At 39.2% G+C, this 22,134-nt stretch overlaps 1 protein-coding gene and 1 pseudogene across 1 annotated transcript; both read right to left on the bottom strand.

The window, feature by feature from the left end:
* The window catches only part of LOC104434336, a 70,629-nt pseudogene extending 52,836 nt beyond the window's left edge, over window positions 1-17,793 (bottom strand).
* A 3,501-nt stretch (window positions 17,794-21,294) lies between these two features.
* On the bottom strand, window positions 21,295-21,933 carry LOC120290445 (putative nuclease HARBI1). The gene is made up of 3 exons (XM_039306712.1): window positions 21,803-21,933; window positions 21,487-21,718; window positions 21,295-21,401 (listed from the first exon to the last, which is right to left on the bottom strand). The coding sequence occupies exons 1-3, from the start codon at window positions 21,896-21,898 to the stop codon at window positions 21,295-21,297; spliced, it is 435 nt and encodes a 144-aa protein (XP_039162646.1). The 5' UTR covers window positions 21,899-21,933.
* Window positions 21,934-22,134: the final 201 nt, after the last annotated feature.

The following is a 22,134-nucleotide window of genomic DNA, read 5'->3' as shown; positions in this document are numbered from 1 at the left end:
CTACAAAAAGTTTTCATTTATGTTAACATTCCAAAAATAGAAAAGTGAAAAATATCTATTTCTTACTTTTTCCCAAACTTAATTCTGACCTAAAATTTTGTCTTGAAAATAAAATAATAAGATTGCGTTATCAAATATATTTTTATTTTGAACATGTTTTGGGAAATAGAAAAAAAAAAGGAAAATATAAAAACAGAATCATCATCGGTAAGGCCAGCCAGCCGAAAATATCTATTGGAAAATTATAAAATTATAATTACTTAATCATTTTAGAAAACATTAAATCACCCTGGTGCGGCTGACAAAAGTCAGGCAACTGTCAGACAGCACGGCCTTTTGTCTCTTTTGCGTGGCTGACAAATGAAATTTCCAGGCACGGCTGTTCTGTAGAAGCATCTGATATATTATCTCTTGTAGGGGTCTACCATGGAGTCAAACTAGGATATTTGACGTGGGGTGTGACCACGTGTCCTCCTCCTTTTGAAAATGGGGAATAAAACAAAAACATGACATGTTTTTATCCTCAATTACAATTCTCTACCCAATCGAAATTTTCTCATTGCTTTTACAAGAAACCTTATCCTGGCTAGGTCACTTAATTCAAGAGTTCTAGGGAAAAAACACATTAGTAATCCCTAGAGTTATGATACAATCGCTTTCAACCTCTCTCAAAAGCGAAGGGTAGAAAAAATCTGGAGGATATGCCAATCTTATATATCGCATAAGTAAGTCAAAATTTTTAGAGTCAATATTGTTTGTCTAGGTTCAAGTATCATGAAACCAAAGCTGTCCCAAAACACATGCTTCATTTTTGAATTCACGATTTTAAAGGACCCCGGTGGAATTGCCCTCGGTTTGACGTGAAGGAAGAAACAAATGCTCTGACAAAATAGAGAATATTACTTCGGAAGACTTTTTGACGCACTAATTTATATATTTATTTTTTTTTAAAATAATGATGCATTTCAAAAATTTAATTATTTCAAAATATTACAAAGGTGCATGATAGTAAGAAGAGCTCTTTAACCTGTGTACTAGAAGTCTTAAAATTCATCATGATAGTGCAACTAAGTTATAAAATATACAAAAAATGTAATAAAGTGCTAAAACTTATTAAATTGGTGTAATTAGATCATTTCGTTAACTCTATCCAATTTGACTAACGGAAGATGCTGATATGATTTTGTTTTTTAATTAAGACTAAGAAAGGGCTTTTTTTTCTCACATCCTTTTTGAGTAAGAATGGAAATCTGACCAAAAAAAAAAAAACTTAAGCACAAAAAAAGTATCATTGAAGCTTATTCTAATATAAATTAACCCACATAGTGCGTAGCTAAAATGTCTCGTATACATACCTCATATGGTCTTCTCTTTATATATCCTCTCTCTGCATAGTGCGTAGCTAAAATGATCGGTCATGCATTGTATCATGATGAGATGCAAATGTCTTGTATACCTATCAAACAGTTTAAACTTTTGAAACTATAAAGTCTTTTAACATCTTGCAAATAAGGATCTAAACTTAAAATTGTGTTTATGGTTCATTTTATTTAGGGTAAAAGTTGTCAAACATTCTAAACTTTTTTTTTTTATAATATAAAAATCTCAAGTTTATACCTCTATGATACCAAAAATCTTATACTTGTATCCGTGTGACACATTTATCCTAAAAAAAATCGTGTCAAGAAAAGGTTTGGGAATTTTTCGTAGAAGCTGCCGCGGCTGGAGTTGGGGTGAGGTGGAGCAAGCACATGGAACGATTAGCTCAAGTGGTCATTCACCGGTTGCTTTCATTAGTCATTAGTGAAGCCCCTCTCTCTCTCTCTCTCTCTCTCGATGCGATTGCAAAAAAGAAGAACTCTTTTGCGGTGTCTTTTGCGGTGTGACTGCGAATAAACCAGAACCCTCTCTCTCTTTTGCATGACGCAAAAAAAAGAAGAAACTCTCTCTCTCTCTCTCTCTCTCTCTCTCTCTCTCGTGACTGCAAAAAAAGAAGAAAAGAACCCCCTTTCTCTCTCCTTCTGTCTCTGTCTGTACTGCATTTGTTTTGGTCTGTGATCAAAGTGAAGACTCTCTCGCGTCGGTTTTCTACACGCGGGTTTGAGTCTCTCTCTTTGGGGTTTGAGAAAGCATAAGGTCTGAAGGGGGGAGAGGACACATTAGATAAATAGCGAAAAGATATCTCAATTAATTCATATCACATTAAGGAGTGAAATAACGACGGTGGAGAATCTAACTTTTTATTTTTCGTTGGATTTAATATTATCAAAGGACAGTTTTGATTCACTTTTCCAAATGCCCAGACATTGGCAAAAATAATTATCAATTTGATAATGATGAAAATCTAGGCAAAAAAAAAAACTTCGTAAAAACCTTGCCAAGAGATCACATTGTTCATTTAATCTATATAGCATTCCTCTTAAGTTTTTAGACAGAGAAAATTTAAATTTGGGAATAATAAGGTTAAAATGTATGGGTTTTAAAAATAAACTAAGACTTCTAGGAATGAAAAATTATCAAAATGATTTGTGGGTTTCTGCCGATTCATTGATCATCCCCCTCGGAAAGCGCCGGTTGATTGGCTAAGCGAAATCCCTCAAGAAAAGGCCAGCGCTACCGACAGAATGGAAAGCCATTGTAATAATTGAAATATCCCTGTTCCTAGCAAAAAAATAAAATAAAAAATGAAATATCCCGGCACAGATTTCTGTCGTAGGCACAACACCATAAACATTGAACAGTATCGAAAAGATTCCTATCCTTGCTACACACCACACCATGTGATAGCCCTGTATAAATTCCGCGCCCTCCTCCTGACACCATAAACATTGACTGAGATGTCTGAAAATGGTTGTTACCCTGACATATAAACATACAATTTAGTTATTAATGGACTTTGCAAGATGGGATCCGTATCTGATGCTTATGATGCTATAACCAGAGGGTACATTCCCGACAATTTTTTACTTTCTACACATTGGCTGATGGCTATTGTAAGCAACTGAAGTCGGATAGCGTAATTGGAGAGAATGTTGCAGTCCCATGGTGATTTGTGAGAAAAATTTAGTCCGCATCATCACTATAGAATACATTACAACCAATTCTCAAAAAGCCGAGATAAATTGTAAAAATTGAAACTTTAGGTTGGGGGACACACCCGGCCTTGAAAATGTAAGCACACCAAGCAATTACACGACTGCCATCAACAAGGACAGTTAGAAGTTAATAATCAACAAGATTTTGTTTACACCCTTTTGGCTAATGAAGTACCATTTTATTTATTCATTCATAGCATTAACTTAATAAAGACGGTTGGACATTGAAAGAAATGTGATCCTTTTGACGTTTGTTTTCGGAATCGCCTAGCCACACACACGATTGCTAGCTACAAAGGAGAGCCCAGCCTGACTCGGAACACCGACTTCACACAAAAACACCTACAGAAACAAGAAGACTCAACACAAGAATTCCAAATGAGACCGGCCCGCACTTGCCCACCCCGTGCGAATGACGATCTGGCATCGCTGCCGCAGTCTGACAGCACGCCGTCCGGGGCTCTATTATTCCGCCACGGTCTTTAGATACCAAATGACTGGTACTGATCATTGGCCGCTATTAAAATTTATCTTACCCTCTATTATTCTCGGCTTCTTCAGGTGCTACCATCGCTAACACTGGTGTTGTTTTCGGTCTCTGAAAATCATTGCTGCTCGAGGGGAACTATAGGTGTGTCCTTGGCTATTGCCAAGACAATGACCACTTTGTCTGAACAGTACACTGTCCAGGGCTCATCAATTGTGCTACCCGAGTGTGTAAATCTTGTCCTTTCGGTTGTTAGAAAAGGAATAACATTCAAAGGCAGGTTTGCGAATCTTGAGGAATTTTTGGTTAGTACCCTGTACAACTAAAGAGCATCAGAGACTTTTCCCATTACGATCCTAAAGATTGGAAGAAGTCCGGTGTCGCTACATAAAGAGGAGCCTGGGAAAAGGAATTGGAAGGAGTCTGGAATCGCTACCTAAAAAGAAGAGCCTGGGAAAGGTTAGGTCACTCTCGAATTGGAAAAAAGTAGCTAAAGAGGAGAGAGAGAGAGAGAGAGAGAGAGCTAGGCCTTGTGGAAAATTTTGTTATTTGAATAACATCAGTCAAATTTTGTTATTTGGAATTACAGCGGTCCAGTCACACCATCCTCAAGTAAATTCTTTCAAGACATTCGGGCTCGCCACCTATGTATATGTGCTTTGTAGGAAGAATTACCCAAAAAAAGTCAAATTTATTAAAATTATATCAATTCAATCTTAAACTTATTTTTAATCAATTTAAATATAAATATTTTGTATTTGTATCAATTCGATCCATTTGACAACAAGTTCACATTAACATGACACTGTTGATGATGACGTGACATTTTTAAATAATATTTTAATATTTTTTGAATTTTTATAATTTATTTTCTTTTTTCTTTTCTTTAATTTTTCCCCTTCTATTAGGGCTAACGAGGGTGTTGCAATGACGGCCTCGCTGCCTCACTCAGTCAAATTTGGGTGAAGGGCTGTCCGAGCCGCCCTTGCCCAATGCAGGTGAGGCGGGCCAACAACCCTCATCGGCCCTAAGGGAAGGAAAAAAATTAAAGAAAAATTCAAAATATTATCAAAACATTATTTAAAAATATTACATTAGCGCCGATTAGTCAAAATTAGTTGAATAAACTAAATTGGTGCAAATGTAAAAAATTTATAATTGAATTGCGAAAAAGATTTAATAGTGAAATGATATAATTATAATAGATTTATTATTTTTATATATAATTTTTAAGTGATTTGCGCATCAAGTGCATGTGACTGCATGTTTGTATATGACAGGACTAGGGTTTTCGATAAATGCTGGTGTCGACGAATTGGTCTTATTGGACTGAGCATTTGGTGGGATTTCTCTTTTCTTTTCTAGGTTTTTCTGAGTGTTAAAAAACGGAAGGATGACGAACCTCAAAATGTTCATAAATGGATACTGTCCTCGTTTCGTGTCAGACAAATCAACTGCTTACCTTTTATCGCCCCTGCGATGAAAGGGGCACGGCCTCGCTCTCCAGAAGCGAAGTGAAAAAAGGGGCTGGACATTTTGCTGCGCTAGAAACGAACACTGCATGTTTTTTTTTTCTTTTCTTTTTTAACTTTGTTAGCATAACAATTTCTTAGATACTGTGAAAATGAGAATTTATTGTGAATCATAAAATTTTTAAAAAATGAGCTCCGCAACAATTTATAATTATTTTTTTATTAATTTTTTTATAATTTAAAAATAATTTTTTTTTTTTGGTTAGGTAATTTAAAAATAAATTATTATTCTCAAAAGAAAAAAAAAGTAGAGGAAAAATTTGAAAGATACATTGTATACGAGCATGTGATTAAAGCACCGGTAAGAATTTAATTGGAATTGACTCAAATGCACAATGACATAGAGTTTCAGAATTATTTTAAGTAGACATTATATTTCTTTTTCACGAATGTAGAGCCTTCCCTAATCGCGTGCAGTTATATGGTTAGATTTGTGAGAAAAATGTAGTTGGCATCATCATTACAGGATACAACACAACTGATTCCAAAGAGCCGGATAAATTGTAAAAGTTGAAACTTTAGTTTGGGATCCGTACCGGCGACAACAGTTAGTCCGCAGGGCCAGCATATACACCACTATGGGCGTGAACAAGGACAGGCCATCATTTCAAATCAACAAGAGTTTTTGTTTTTGGTCTAAAAAATCAACAAGATTTCACTGTGACTTTTCGGGTCCACGCAAAAGTACCAAATTGTTCAGCCGATCCGTTTACTTAACAAAGACGGTTTGACAAAAGAATTTTCAAAGAATGGCGCGTTTAGACTAGATTCTTTTGTCGTGTTTTCGGAATGGCACAGCCACACATGCGATTGCTAAGCTAAAGCGACGAGCCCCGACCTATCAACACGAGAATTCCAACTGAGATCCGCCCACCCCTTCCTTGCTACACAACACACCATGTGACAGCCCCGTATAAATTCCGCGCCCTCCTCCTCAAAACTTAACACACAAAGTTTTTCAGGGAGAAAAAAGAACCCCGAATGACAGACCTCCCGCCGCCCCACCCCCGGAAAATAATCCGGCATCACCGGGGCTGCCGCGGTCTGACTGGTACAAGCTGATCATCATCCGCTGTATCACATTTGCCGGGCCCACTATTCTCGGCCTCCTCATGCTCATCTTCCTGGCAATACCCGCTGAAACGCCGCTGGAGCTTGGGCTCAACCCGGGCTCTTCCCTTTGGTCCCTCAACATCTCCATCTCCTACAGTAATCTCATCACGGTCGAGTATGCTCACATGAAGCTCCTCTCGAGTTTTGATGGCCAAATTGCTCTCTCTCGTCCCCCCCTCGTGTCCAACTCCACTCAGGCGCCCGGCTGCAGGACCTCACTCCAAGCCAAGGCCCAGACAACGCTGTCTATCATCACTGACTTGGGCGTGAATGGCATGGAGGTGACCATCGAAGTGGCGGCGAAAGCTAAGCGGAGGCTGCGCTTGGGTCTGTGGTGGGTGGCCGTGCTCGACGTGGACGTCTCGTGCACGTACTTGACCTTCGCAGGTCAGTCCAACAGCGAGGGCAGCGGCGATCGGATGATCCTTGAAGGCACCCTGAGCTGCTCGCTCGACATCATCCCTCAACTCTGGTAAGAAAAGTTACAAGTTCCTGCTTAGTTTCGTATTTCTATTATCGTGGCAGTGGTTTGTGTTCACCAATGAAGTTGATGAGAAGCTGTCGATCCTTAGTATAACCAACTTCTTGGAGCCGTCACCACCTGGTTGCGGTGGCGATGACTGGTCGAGTCATGCTGGTCAAGAACAAGGCGGCCCCGGCGTGGTGTGCACCACGGGGGGCAGCCATGTGGTACTTGAGCCTCCGCAGAATTCTCCGGCGTGGCTTGGCACTTTCTATTGTATTGACATTATTAAACAATGTTTGCTTCTCACGGTCGTCCGTCGTCTTGTTCAATTTTCTCAGATTCAGGGTGGTGACCGTGGCCTCTATCCATGCATCCGGGCATCACTTTGGGAGGTTTCTTTTATTAGCATATTACTTTGGCAAATACTACATATGCTGAGGGGTTTCTGTCTCACCCGTCGCTGTCTCACCCATTGTGTACTCTCTAAATATTAAAATATTTTGCACTTCACATGTCATTAAAAATTCGAGGTTATGCAAGTTTTGTCTCTTTAACCTTACTTCAGATCATGCATTGGCGTACGATCTTGAAACTCATTTAACTTTTTCGGTTGCAAATGAGACAACAGAGTTGGCCTCAAATAATTAACCGAGTAATTATGCAACTTGACGGGTTTTCAGAGGTGCTTCGATGGAGGTTTCGAGCTCGTTTTCATGGCGGAGAGAGAGCAGAGGAAATAAAGAGGGATTAGCTGTTGCAGGAGATGATGAGACGACGGCCATTTTTGATTGATTTATTTATTTATTAATTTTCGATTCTCACGGGTGACGCTGAAACGACCGGGATGCGTCAGGGTAATTGGCCCGGGTCAGATCGGACGGTCCCGCGAGGTGGAGGAGGTCGCGGGGAGGCATTTAATGGGGCGGGAGCTGTGGTTTTTGAGCGTGGGGGGCGGGCCCCCACCCGGTTGAAAGGACGGCGGATGCGTTGTCGCTTCGTTTTGAAAGACCGCGCCTTTCCACTAAAAGTAATGTTGGGATTCATGTCACACCACCCTTTGATGAAGCCTATTTGCTCATATATACATGGACGTGACCTTTTATGCGCATACGAGGATATTTGTCAGGAGATTGAAAAAAAAAATGAATATATTATTTGCTCCTTAAGGAATTTCCCCCGCATTTAAGAAGAAAGATTGGGGAGTCCCAAAATATTATAGCAAATTCAATATTTGCGAAAATGGCATATTTTTGAGACTTTGGAAATACAGGGATTGTGGTAAACATGGATTCCTTGATTGTCTTACAACCGAAATAGTGTCAATTTCAAATCCACATAAATCTTAGTTTTTTTTTTTCTGGGTTTTTATTTGTACTCAATCCTAAAGATGTTCTCTAGATTTAAGCAATGCATTCCCGGCGAGCCCGAGCACCCATTCGGTGAATGGTTATTATACAACCCCGTTTAGGGTAAAAGCAGAATTTTTGGAAATGAGGACAATTGCGGTGACGATCACACTGGGGGTCACTCAAAACCCCTAATTCTTCAGGCATCTTCCCCCTTGAGCTGCTCTTGCCACGTTATTGTGAGGAGTTGCTGCCAATCTCCACTTCCCACGTGCTCCCCTAGCGAAAGGGCTTCTAGAAAAAGTATACGTGGATTCCTTAATTATTTCGTAGTGGACGAAACTGTGTCATTCTCAAATCCATTTGACCCTAGTTTTTCCGTGCTAAGTGAAGGAAAAACCTAAATTGTATTGAAATTGATTTTGTTAAGACTTGATTTGATTTAAACTGTGCACAAGCTGATTTTTCGTAAACAAATAAAAGAAAAATTCAACTATCAATTCTAGCTTATTCCTAAATGCTAACCAACTTTTCATCTTATCTAATGGCCATTTGCAACGAAATTTCAAAATTTAATTCGTTTGAAGGTGACGAGTCTGATGATTGTGTTCGTTTTTTGAAATGAGCAGCAGAAGAATGTTAGATAGCTCGGAAAGCTATGGGGTGGTGGAGAAACAATTCGATAACAAGTCAGAGAATTTTGATGAAAACGAGAAACATATGATATTCAGTATATGGTTGAACGGATTTTGCAAAGTCAGCGGTACGGTCGGGGACGAAACTAGAACCTCCGCACCCACAGCGCGTACTGATCACTCGAGATGCTCGATTACCACGTGGGCGCGTGTCACCCACCCCCACGTCGGATCGAGCACGCCGCATCCGACATTGACTTTGAGCCCTTATTTTGTCGTAATTCTCGTAAAAGTTGTTAAATGATATTTTAAAGTCACTTTGGCACGCTTTAAACGACGAGGACGGCACATGGGAAGTGTATGCATTCACCCGTGTATAAGAAAAAGTGTCAAAAAAATCTTAAATTTATTATATTTATAAACCTTTTTGACCTAGTATTAGTTAAGTTATAAATCTTTTGACTTAGCATCAATTTAGTCTTTCCAATTAATTTTGATTATATATTGATGTCAATTGACCTACGTTGTATGATGTTGATAACTTTTAATAATTCTTTTGATATTTTCTAAATTACTTATTTATTTATGCTTTGGTGAGGTAGCCTCACATTTGGCTAGGGAGACTCGGGCTCTTGCTAAAGGCTAGGAGGTCGCGGCCTTCGATCTAGCGACTGATGAGGCTCAACCCTCGCAAGCCCAAAATGAGGCTGCCCTTGCAGCCTCTGGGGAGAGTTCGAGCCTTGCCAAGGGCTTGGTGAGCCATGACCTTGTCAGATTTGGCAAGGTTGGGCCTCATACAACCATGGCAAGACTTGCCAGAGGTCGTCGAGGTTGAGTCGACCTCGCCGAACCTTGCTTCTAGGCAATTGCTGATTGGGGATTGACTAGAGGAAGAAGAAAGGGAAGGAGAAAGAAAAATGAAAGAGAAATAGAGAGGAAAAGGAAAAAATAAATTTTAAGGAAAAAATCACCAGCTGCCTTATGAAGCTTTCACTTTGATCACTGCAAAAAATGGAACATGTAGGAAGCTTTCACTCTGATTATTGCAAAGTGGCAACTGCTGGTTTTGCTTTCTATATGAATGGCTAATTTTCAGTGGACTCGAGACACATTCCTAACCTTGCTACCAGAACTCCTCATTCACCAATTCTGGGCGTTAAACATATAGACGAAAGGCCACAAAAATTGTGACAGTGTCATTCTAAATCTCTAAAACAAAGTACTACAATCTGAAGGACTCTTAAAATATGTTTGGCTGCAATGGAACAGGAAAAGAATGGCGGATGCATAGCAAAATCAGACATGCTCACTTGTTCTTCTTTATTTTTTGACAAAAAGCCAGCGAGATAAGTCACGTGGAATTAGAAATATTCATTAGACTTCCAAGAAAGAATGCACTCACCTTGAGACCATCCAAGTGAAAGATCACGACCACCTTGCTTGGTTTGGCCTGCTCAGTTTCCTCGATCACCTCTTTCTTCTCTTTCGAGCTCCTCCTCCTGTGACGATGAGGACATTTCAAACAAGGCCTCAAGTAACGAAGTAAATCTCTCAACTCATGAAGATTCCTAAAGACGAACATAACTCCTTTGATAAAAAGCTGTTGACCTCAATTTTGCATGGCCGCTTCGGTCATCGATAACCGTAGTACGCGCTGCAGGGTTCTGATAATATTCCACAAGTCCTCTTAACTTAAGCTTCTGCGGGTGATTCAGCCTCAATGAGGACCAGCGCAGTTTGGTTGAGACCGGCAAACTGGCTTCCTTCCTTCAGGACAAGGGGCACTGCAAAAGTTACACGGCTCCTTTCCCTCCTGCTCGCAAACAATCTTGCCACTGTGAAGAAACGAAGAACAGAGAAAACAAAGAACAGAGAACAGAGGATGAAGAGGAAGGATTTCTTTTCTTCTTGAATCAACGAGAACCAAAACTCATACATTCAACTGAGAGCTTCGCTTTTTTTTTTCACACCTCCTTTCTATTCTCTCTTCTATAGTTTTTATAATGAAGAGGAAGATATGAAAAAAAAAACGAATGAACCGACTCAACACCGGTTTAACAACTTCGGTTTTACATAAAACAGACTAACTGCTCTAATGAATTATGACACGTGTATTTACTTTTGTTTTAAGTCTTCCAGCTCTGCAAACACGTGTGATGAGCAGACTCTCTCTTCAAGTCAGTCTTGAATTATCTTCAAATGCCTCTTCGTTTCACATGCATTGCCACAGATACAGTCTTCTTCAAGTCAGCTTCTTTAACATCCCCCCGCAAATTGGGAGGGGGTAAATATCCCAAGCCCAATTTGGTTCGAAGACTAAAATGTAGGTAGCGAGGTAATGATTTTGTAAAAATATCTGCAAGTTGACGAGCACCGGGAATATAAGAAACAATCAAGGATCCAGGAAGCAACCTTTTCACGGACAAAATGAAAATCTACTTCAATATGCTTTGTGCGAGCATGTAGAACGGGGTTAAGTGAGAGAGCAATAGCTGACTTGTTGTCACGAAGAGAGATGTTGGAGCGAGATAAGCCAATGCCGATGTCTCGAAGAACAAAACTAACCCATGTAAGATCGGCTGTTGCTTTGAGGCTAAGGCACGATATTCAGCTTCTGTCGATGAACGAGAGACAGTAGATTGCCGTTTTGCTGACCAAGAAATTAGATTAGAGCCAAGATATGGACAAAAACCAGTAGTAGATCGCCTGGTAGTACTACATCCTGCCCAATCCGCATCAGCAAAACCATACGGATGCATGAAGCTATTGGAATGAATGGTTAGTCCAAGAGTAACGAGTGCCTTTCACGTATCGAAGAACTCTTTTGAGCTTGTGAAAATCACCTAATGTAGGCTGCTGCATCTTTTGACAGAGAAGATTAGTGGCATAAGCAATATCTGGACGAGTTATAGTGAGATACGAAGTCCACCCACAAGACTTCGATACTCAAGGGGATGTTGTAATAAGATATCATCGATTATGATGGCTGCAGTCCGTAATGAAAGAGGAGTAGAAACAGTCTCAATCTTTCATATTAGCTCGAGTAAGTAAATCAAGAGCATATTTGGTCGAGAAAGAAATAAATCTTGTGTGGTTTGTTTAACCTCAATTCCCAAAAAATAATGCAGAAGACCAAGATCCTTCATATGAAATTGAAGGCTTAGTAGATGAATTAAGTTGGAAAGTAAGTGAGGTGAACTTCCAGTGAGCACAATATCATCTACATAGAGTAATAACGGTATGGTGTCTCGAGCCATGGTGAAAAACAAATAATGAAGGATCCGTGGTCTTTGCAAGAAAACCCATTTTCAAGAAGAAAGATACTGAATTTATCAAACCATGCTCGAGGTGCTTGACGAAGACCATACAAGGATTTCTTAAGCGAGACATACATGATGAGGCTTCGAGGGTGTATAAAGCCAGTGGCTGCCGCATACACAGTTTCATTTAAAGTGCCATGCAGGAAGGCATTCTTAACATCAAGCTGATGGATTGACCAATGCTTTGTCACTGCCACAGAAAGAATAATTCGAATAGTAGCATGTTTAATGACAGGGCTGAAGGTCTCTGTAAAATCAATACCTTCTTCTTGATGAAACCCCTTAGCTACTAATCTTGCTTTAAGTCTATCAAGCTTACCATCTGCAGTAAGTTTAGTCTTAAACACCCACTTGCACCCGATAACATTCATGTGATCAGTTTGAGGTACTAATTCCCATGTCTGGTTTGTGTATAAGGCATCCATTTCATCTTGCATTGCTTGATACCATCCTCTGCCCTTGCCGGGATTTGACTGCTTTTTAGTTCAAGAGGAACTTTATACTCGGGCCAAGCATGCATATTTAGGATTAGGTTTGACTATTCCAGATTTTAATCTGGTTTGCATAGGATGAATAGACATAATACCTTGTGTATTGTCCAAGAACTGCTTTGTGGTTGATCGGTATTAATCTCTGTCAATGTTGGCATAGAACACATTTGTTCCTCGGTATGCACTTGTAGTAATTCAAAGTAGAGTGTATATTTTCTGAGAACTACTTTGTACTTGATCGCATCAACCTCTAGCAATGTTGGCATAGAACCTATTGGTTCCTCAGTATGCATTTGTGATGCATGAATGTGAGAGTTCTGTATTAATCCAGTATCTTGCAAATACCCCATCTGTTCATTGGACATAGACTGAACTTGTGCTGTAGTTATAGAGTCTAGAAATGTTACTCCATTTATCCACTGTTTGTACAAGTTTGTACCTTGATGATACTCAGTTGGTAGTCGACTGGTGAAGGGAAAAACTGATTCATCAAACACCACATGACGACTTACATAGATATGTCCATTAGTGGGTAGAAGACATCGATACCCTTTATGTTTTTCACTATATCCCAAAAAAATACATATAAGAGACCTTGGATCAAGCTTATGCTGTGCATATGGTCTGAGACAGGGATAACAAGCACATCCAAAGACCCTTAAATGTGTATAGCTTGGTTTTTGTTGATACAATTTTCTGTAGGGTGAATCCATATGGAGCTTTGAAGCAGGAAGCAGATTAATGATATAATTTGCTGTAATGAAAGCATCTACCCAGAATTTTAAGGGTACTTTGGCATGATATAGCATTGCTAGTCCTAGCTCCACCACATGTCGATGTTTTCTTTCAGATAGACCATTCTGTTCTGGTGTATAGGGACAGGAAATGTGTTGTTTAATTCCACATTGTTGTAGATAATTTTGAACTTTGTTGCTGGTGAACTCACCTCCTCCATCACACTGAAAGATTTTTATCTTATGATCAAACTGATTCTCGACTTGCTTTTGAAACAGGATAAAGATGTCATAGAATTCTGACTTCTGTTTCATTGGATACAGCCAAGCGTCGAGAGAAATCATCCACAAAAATGACATAATATCGAAATTTTTGAAAGGATTGAATTGGTGAGGGTCCCCAAACATCACAATGTATCTTTTCTAGAGGAGTATTAGATGTATAGTCTGACATAGGAAAGGGTAAGGCTGAACTCTTAGCAATCTGGCAACTACTACATAGGCCTTGAGTTCTTGAACTACACTGAATTAGGTGCTGACTGTGCAGATACTTCACTGTTTTTAAACTGGTATGTGCCGCCTTTGATGCCATAAGTCTTCTCCTACTTCTTTTTGAATTTGAGTGAAGAAAACTTCTTTGACTTTAGGATCAACTTGATATAGTCCCTTGACTTTGCTTCCTAGCCTCACTTTGTTGTATTGTTGCGGTTGTCCTTCGATATACCCCATGTTTGTCAAAAATAAAAGCACAGGGATAATCATCTGTTAACTTTGAAACAGACAGTAGATTTTTCTTTATTTCTGGTACTAGCAAAACATCATTTAGTGGTAATGAGCTAGTTGTAGTATGCAATAAGCCATCACCAACACAGGGAGATTGATAAACAGAACCGTCTCCTATCATAACGATGCTCGGTACCATTATATAAAGAACGGTATTGAAGCATACCGGTCTCGGTGATATGAGCCGAGGCTCACGTCACGGATACCATTCGGTGCCATGTGAGTCTTCAATATGCATTGCTGCTAGTGCAGGTTGGTATTTCATCCGCTTGATATGAATTATCAAAGCGATACCATCGAAGTCTTTGTATGACCTGGCCTTTTACAGATTTGGCATTCTAATGGACTATTACTTGCTATTTTCACATTCTGCATATTCTGACCAGATGCTACACTTTGTAGTGGATAAGACTTAGTGGCTTGATACTTTTGGGAAGAATTTACATATGGTCTGAACCCTTGTCCATAGTTAGACCAGTTGTGTGACAACTTGTTAACCTGATCTTCTTGATTTAGATTCGGGTTATTCATCCTGTAGTGTTGATTTCTTCCTGTTTCAACATAGTCATTACCATGATTTCTAATACTCACTGCACGTCCCCTGCCATAACCATATCCACCTCGACTATTTCCTCTTTGATTTCTGAAGTTAGAGTTTTGCACAATTCCAGCTGACTTTCTTTGGCCATAGTAGGCTAGATTAGGATTATATTGATTCACAGAATATGTCTGTAGCCTGGTTTCAAACCTTTCGAGCTGAGATATAACCTCATCATAATCTGGTTGAGGTTTTAAGCAATACATTGTTGTTCTGAAGCTTTCATATTCTGAACCTAATCCCTCGAGAACACCAAACATCTTGGTTATCTCATCAACAGGTTTCCCAATGGCATTAAGTTGATCACAAATAGACTTAAACTCTCGAAGATACATTCAACGATCTATCTCTTTTCGACATGCTTGCAATTTTCCCCTAAGTTCGAATTCTTTTGCTACCGACTTCCGTGTAAACCGATTAAGAAGAGTCCGCCATACCTCATATGATGTCTCTAGCCCAATGATCAAGCTTAAGATGTTCTCGAATCTTGCTCCACTTATCCAAGATGAAATTAGCTGATCGGTCTTCATCCAATCTGTATGATCAGGATTCACCACTTCTGTTTCACTTCCTTCAATCTCAATCTGCATCATTTGAGCTGGTGGTGGCGTTTCGCCATTGATGAATCCAAAAGATCCCGACTGCAGGAACCTATGAAATTGCGCTTGCCAAAGCAGAAAATTATCTTCAGCTAGTTTTATTGTAACAAAGTTTGCTATATTGACATGAATTGGAAATGGATACTTCTGTATCCTTGCTGCCATTCTGTATTTCCAGAAACTCTTGAAAATACGATTTCTCGACTACTCTTCAAACAGAAATCAGATTCTGTTCTTGATCTTCTTACTATCTTCTGGATCACACGAACTTTTACAGGATTTCGAACAGTATAGCAGAGAAATCCGGAGCTCTCAGGAAAGCTCTGATACCATGTGAAGAAACGAAGAACAGAGAAAACAAAGAACAGAGAACAGAGGATGAAGAGGAAGGATTTCTTTTCTTCTTGAATCAACGAGAACCAAAACTCATACATTCAACTGAGAGCTTCGCTTTTTTTTTTTTTCACACCTCCTTTCTATTCTCTCTTCTATAGTTTTTATAATGAAGAGGAAGATATGAAAAAAACGAATGAACCGACTCAACACCGGTTTAACAACTTCGGTTTTACATAAAACAGACTAACTGCTCTAATGAATTATGACACGTGTATTTACTTTTGTTTTAAGTCTTCCAGCTCTGCAAACACGTGTGATGAGCAGACTCTCTCTTCAAGTCAGTCTTGAATTATCTTCAAATGCCTCTTCGTTTCACATGCATTGCCACAGATACAGTCTTCTTCAAGTCAGCTTCTTTAACAGCCACAGGATAAGCAATTGCTGACCAACCTGTGCCTGCGGGCTTGGCACGAACAGGGCTTGCCCTGCTGGAACACAACGGAACCTTTGGCTGCCTCGGCTATCGACACGACCTTCCCAGATTTCTTTTTCCGGGAATTACTTTGATTCTCAGGTTTTGACTCACTGGTTCCGGTCACTGCCGCCTTTTCTCAACTACTCGAGCCAGCAGCCTCCTTAGATGCTCTAGGCGGTTCCCTGATGCGGGCGGTGGAAACTTCAACTGAGTGGGGTTTGACACAGGCATGTAATTACGGGGACGAAACACCGGAAATGCTGCTGCGATCTGGAATGGCCTCTCCACCGCATATATTCATCGATCACGCTTTTCCCCGCTTCCTGCCAGATATTGTTCTGAGCGAAAATTCCAAATTACAAAGTTGGAACTCATTTAAAGCCAATTAAAATATCTGCTCAAATTTGAAGTGTCTAACCATAATGGGTTATAAAATAACAGCCCCGAAATAAATGGGTGTAGATAGTTAAAGTTATGAATCCATTTCTGATGTCGCCGGTCGGAGCTTTCGGGGGTCAATCGAAGATTTGAATTTTCGGCTAGAACCAGTAGAGGATTGTGCAGGAGGATGTGTGCGAGATTGGGGAAGGTTTCTTTCTTAATTGAGGGGACTATGGATTGGGGGTTGGGATTGTGATTCTCCAGCAAAAGTTCTCTTTAGGTTGCATTTGGCAGTCAGGATAAAATTCGGAATAGGATAAATTCGGCGTGTACTGAGCCTGTTTGATTGATCGTGGTCCGTTTGATTCAGCGGGTGCTTGCCTTGCTTGATCCAGCGCGTGGCCTTTTGATTGAGCGCGGTGCTTGGCCTTTTCATTGTTAATTATTAAACGATTTCCTCCTGTTTCTATTTTTCAGATGCTGGCGGCGACCGTGGCTTCTATCTATGCATTTGGGCATCACTTTGGGAGGTTTCTTTTTTCTACCTATTATTTTGGCAAATACCTCATATGCTGAGGACTCTCCGTCTGATTTGTTGTTGTTGTTGGTTTATGTAATACTTGTTTTGAAAATATGTATTCTCAGAATATTTTAAATCTTCGAGTCAAGCCCAAGAAGCATGTTTTTTTATGTCATTAAAGATCAAGGTTTTGCAAGTTTTGTACTTTTAACTTTTGGTTGCAAAGGAGGTAATAGACTCAGCCTCAAATAATTAACCGAGTAATTAAGTGCTTTGATTTGAATGCTTGCAAATCATGTGTTTAGATTACCCCGTTTTCCACTCAAAGTAATGTTGGGATTCGTGAACATCACCCTATGGAGAAGTAGAACCCTTGTGCGAAATCCATGGACATGAGTTTTTATGTTAATTCGTGGGGATTAGTTCAGCAAAAATATGTTCAATGAAGCGATGATGCTTAAATTAAGGAGACTGTCCGTTCCTTTGAAGCTCCTTTGAAGCTAGACCCGGACTGAGCTTGGAGTTAAGTGCTTCTCCTAGCTCTTTGCTCGTCATTACCCACCTTTTAAACATACTTCGCTTCCAAAGGCGTGGCTATTCCGGACCTAAACAAACCCACTTAAAACAAAACACTTGTCTTTTGTCATTCCGGCTTATGTGGACTTGATGAGAAAAAAGTCGAGAAAATATTGGGTAGGCGTATTTCCATCAGCGATAGGTCACTTCATTAATGATCGACATATGACATTGTGCGTCTCACTTATCGAATGACTTCCTCATTTCTCTCTCTTAGCTCCCAACCACTGCCTCCGCCACCGTCACCTCTCCAATTTGTTGTCTGCCCTCTCCATTCTCTCCCGAGATGAGCGAGGAGGAGATCATGGCCCTCGGGCCCAGTCCTAGATTACCACGTCGTCCTCCCCCAAACCTGTATTCAATCAGCTATGCCCGGAACTTTGATCGCGGCAGGAGATTGTCGAAATTCGTCAAAGCTTATTGATTGATTGATGTAATACCGTACCGAGAGAGCTTAAAACGGAGATCGTAGAAGAACGAGGAGGAGGAGGAGAGATCCAGAATCGATGGAATAAGAAATCCCAAGATCTATACCCCAACGGACTGAATTTCCCGTTCTATTATTTTCTTTTTCTCTTTTCATGTTCGTATAAGAATGCAGCATATTCCTTCATATAGGAATGACGAGTTTTAAGGCTTTCTTACCAACGGCGCTAGCAGTAACTACCCCATTGACGCTATCATGCTAGAGACATTCTAGAGAACATTCGGCTCTGTCTTCTAAATGCAATCCCCTGCTCACTAATGGTCCGTGCCAACACTTTCCATTTGAGGCTGTTTCCAGATGGTCATCGACCGCGAAACTGTATTGATTCGTTTCCCTCGTGCTGCACCCTTCCGGTGATTCCCAAGCATAATCCGCTCTTGAAACTCTTGTTTGGCACTTTTAAAAATCAAACTATTTTAATTACAATATTTTTTAAATATTGTATCTGAGAACTAGGTCATGTCATTTAATGATGAATCAAAACAATATTGTATTTTGCTTGTGTGAATGGGATATGATGTCGTACAAGATGCGTGTGGAAAGTGGCGGTCCCTCTCTAGAAAAGCCTTTGCAGACACAAAATCAAGTTTGGACGCTTTCTAATAAGTTTGCGTGCTCTCTCCTGTGTTTGATGGTTTCTAGTGGTTCAACTTGGGTTTTCTGGGAACACAGCATCTTTTTTCACAGGTCTTCCCTTTCATAATCAACAGCAAACTTTAGCAATGCCACCCACCTCCCATGGCGATGCAACTATCATCCGCTCGGCTCAACGTTTTTGCATCCGACAGAGATTATCTCAAGTCGGGCAATTTCTTTCCCGGCAAAACAGGCAATTCTCTCTCGCGTTTGTTTTCTTGTTTTGCCAAGAAAGGAAGTCTATGCTCAGTTTCTTGGAAAATCGTTCCTACGTTAACAAGAGAAGAACTGGAAACAGAGGGGAAACGAAGGAAAGATCTATGCACGCGCTGCTGCCATTCTTTTCAATGTGTGGAGAAGTCCCAAATGCTGTGCTTGAATCACGAGAATGATCAGTTGAGTATGTCGATTTTCCATGGCATTCACTTTCTTGTTTCATCCTTTTAATTGCATAAAACAAATGATCGGACAATAGAATAAACATGACAATGCCGGATTTACTTGGCTCGATCGATGTAACCAACTCCTTGGAAAGAACGGCACAGATCCCATGTTGCAATGAATACTACACTAAATACTCAAAATGTTTTTTCACCTTAATTAAATCCAATTACGCACACGATTTTTAGCCTTCATAATTACTCGCAAAACAATGTTTCAGAGTGGATTCGTGGGATTTTCACGCCTGCGAATCCTTCATGCCATGGGGGGACCAGAAAGCACACAGAAACCACCGGGGGTGAGAACTGGGACCACTTCGACCATGTAGATTTCCATCTGTAAAAGGAAGATCAGAAAAAATAAAGGGAATATGACAATGCATGAGTTCTTTTCTCACGCAATTGTTTCAAGAAAGATCCTAAATTATGTGATAAGGGTCAAAATCAATGCCAAATTTCTTCCAGCACCCATCTGACCCTTCCTCAACCGGCCACTAAGGGTGCGTTTGTTTGCGTTTCTGTTTAAAAATTGTTCAGGAAACAAAATAGAAAAAAGTGTTTCTGTTCCCTTTAACAATTTCTCAACAAAAACGCGTTTGAATCGTATAAAATTTCTTTTTTAATGTAAAAGAACGTAAACACGTTTGGTAACTGTAAAAAAATTCTGTTTCTGGAATAGAAAAAGAACAAAATACGTTTGGTAATGTACAAAATTTCTATTCAATTATTATTTTTAATAAAATGTGAACTTGGTATTGAATTATCATTCTCATGAAATACTCATCAATTTAATTTTGTTCATATTAAGTGAAAACAAACATTCTAAACTTGATCATATTTGCTTAGTCGGAAGAAATTTTTTTAAGTTCGTATAAAAATTTTCCCATTTATTTTTTAAAAAATAAAGTGTAAACTTGACTTTTAATTCTCATTATCATAAAATGTTCATCAATTTAATTTTGTTCATGGTGAGTAAAGTCAATCATTCTGAACATGGTTATAAGTGCATACTCTGAAGAAAATTTTATAAATAAACTTTGTTCCAAATTTTTCTCACGTGCCTTTTTTTCAATAAAGTGTAAACTTGGTATTGCATTATCACTCTAATGAAATGTTCATCAATTTAATTTTGTTCATGGTGAGTAAAGTCAATCATTCTGAACATGGTTATAAGTGCATACTCTGAAGAAAATTTTATAAATAAACTTTGTTCCAAATTTTTCTCACGTGCCTTTTTTTCAATAAAGTGTAAACTTGGTATTGCATTATCACTCTAATGAAATGTTCATCAATTTAATTTTGTTCATGGTGAGTAAAGTCAATCATTCTGAACATGGTTATAAGTGCATACTCTGAAGAAAATTTTATAAATAAACTTTGTTCCAAATTTTTCTCACGTGCCTTTTTTTTTTTCAATAAAGTGTAAACTTGGTATTGCATTATCACTCTAATGAAATGTTCATCAATTTAATTTTGTTCATGGTGAGTAAAGTCAATCATTCTGAACATGGTTATAAGTGCATACTCTGAACAAAATTTTATAAATAAACTTTGTTCCAAATTTTTCTCACGTGCCTTTTTTTTCAATAAAGTGTAAACTTGGTATTGCATTATCACTCTAATGAAATGTTCATCAATTTAATTTTGTTCATGGTTGGTGAAGACAAACTTTTTGAACATGGTCATGTGCATACTTGGAACAAAATTTCGTAAGTAAAAATCCCACAATAAGAGCTACCTAAAAGAAGAATACTTCATAGATCTCTACGTAGACCCTTTCATACATAACATCACAATAATGAAGTAATATAGTTCATCGTTCAACTTCATCACATTGGATTTGATAAGTGAATACTTAAAAACACAATTACAAAAGTCGGAAACACAAAGTCATGAAATTTCAGGCATATTATGATCCCTCGCCATTTTATTTGCAATCCTTGTCCTAAGCATGTTTATTCCAGGTGCATCATGCAATGTATCATCTGCAACCTCCAATTCTGTAGGTCCGCATGGATATTCCGGATCTCCATATAGGGAAAAGTTTCTATCCATCACATCTTGATCACGAATGTAATTGTGGAGAGCACAACAAGCAATTACAACAAGTGCTTGCTTCCGAATTGTAAATGGAGACATCTGTCTCAAAATGGTGAATCGATTCTTTAATGCCCCAAATGACCTCTCAATTACATTTCTCAGTGAAGAGTGCTTTTTGTTGAACAATTCTCTTGCTGTCCTTGGTCATCCCCCATTCCCTCTATACTCGCTTAGATGATACCGATCACCTCTAAATGGAGTTAAAAATCCTGGAAGTGCTGCATAACCTGAATCTACCACGTAATATTTCCCTGTAACATGATATATATAAAATTTGTTGTGATATTGAACCATAATATATAATCATAAAATTGTCTTCATAAACAAAGTAAATACCAGGTGGTGGTCGGGGAAATTGCAGTTGCGGATTTTCGAGTGCTGCTGAAAGCACTCGACAATCGTTGGCAGATCCTTCCCATCCAGCATACACGAAAGTAAATTTCATATCAAAAGAGCAAATACACAGCACATTCTGGGTTGTTCTCCCACTCCTACCTCTAAATGGAATCTGCTGAGACACAGGAACGGTAGCATCTATATGGGTGCCATCCATAGCACCTACGCAGCCCTGTTAATATATTAACAATCTAATATCATATAAGATTATCAACTACATGTATTTGACGGTATAAAATCAATATAAAAATCATACCTTGAAGTAGCGTTTATGACTAGGATCAATAAGAATTTCTTGTGGAATGACGTCAAAGGACGGTGGTTTGATTATCTCCTTTGAAAGTTTGATCATTGCTTTCAACACTTTATTGAAATACTTGCTGATCGTTTCTCCGAATGTTGGAATCTCTCACATAAATCTCTATTTGAGTTATTGTGAGTAACCACACTTAAAAATATCCCAACTTGTTCATCTATTTGAACAAATCGACTATCTTTCAACCAACCCCTTGCCCTCATTAAGTCACATAAATTCAGAAAAACATGTCTCTCCATCCTAAATGCTTCATATATCCTATCTGAATGTCC

The sequence above is a fragment of the Eucalyptus grandis genome, chromosome 2 (genome assembly GCF_016545825.1).
Source record: "Eucalyptus grandis isolate ANBG69807.140 chromosome 2, ASM1654582v1, whole genome shotgun sequence".
In the NCBI taxonomy this organism is placed as follows: domain Eukaryota; kingdom Viridiplantae; phylum Streptophyta; class Magnoliopsida; order Myrtales; family Myrtaceae; genus Eucalyptus; species Eucalyptus grandis.
This window is presented reverse-complemented; position numbering and strand designations above follow the sequence as displayed.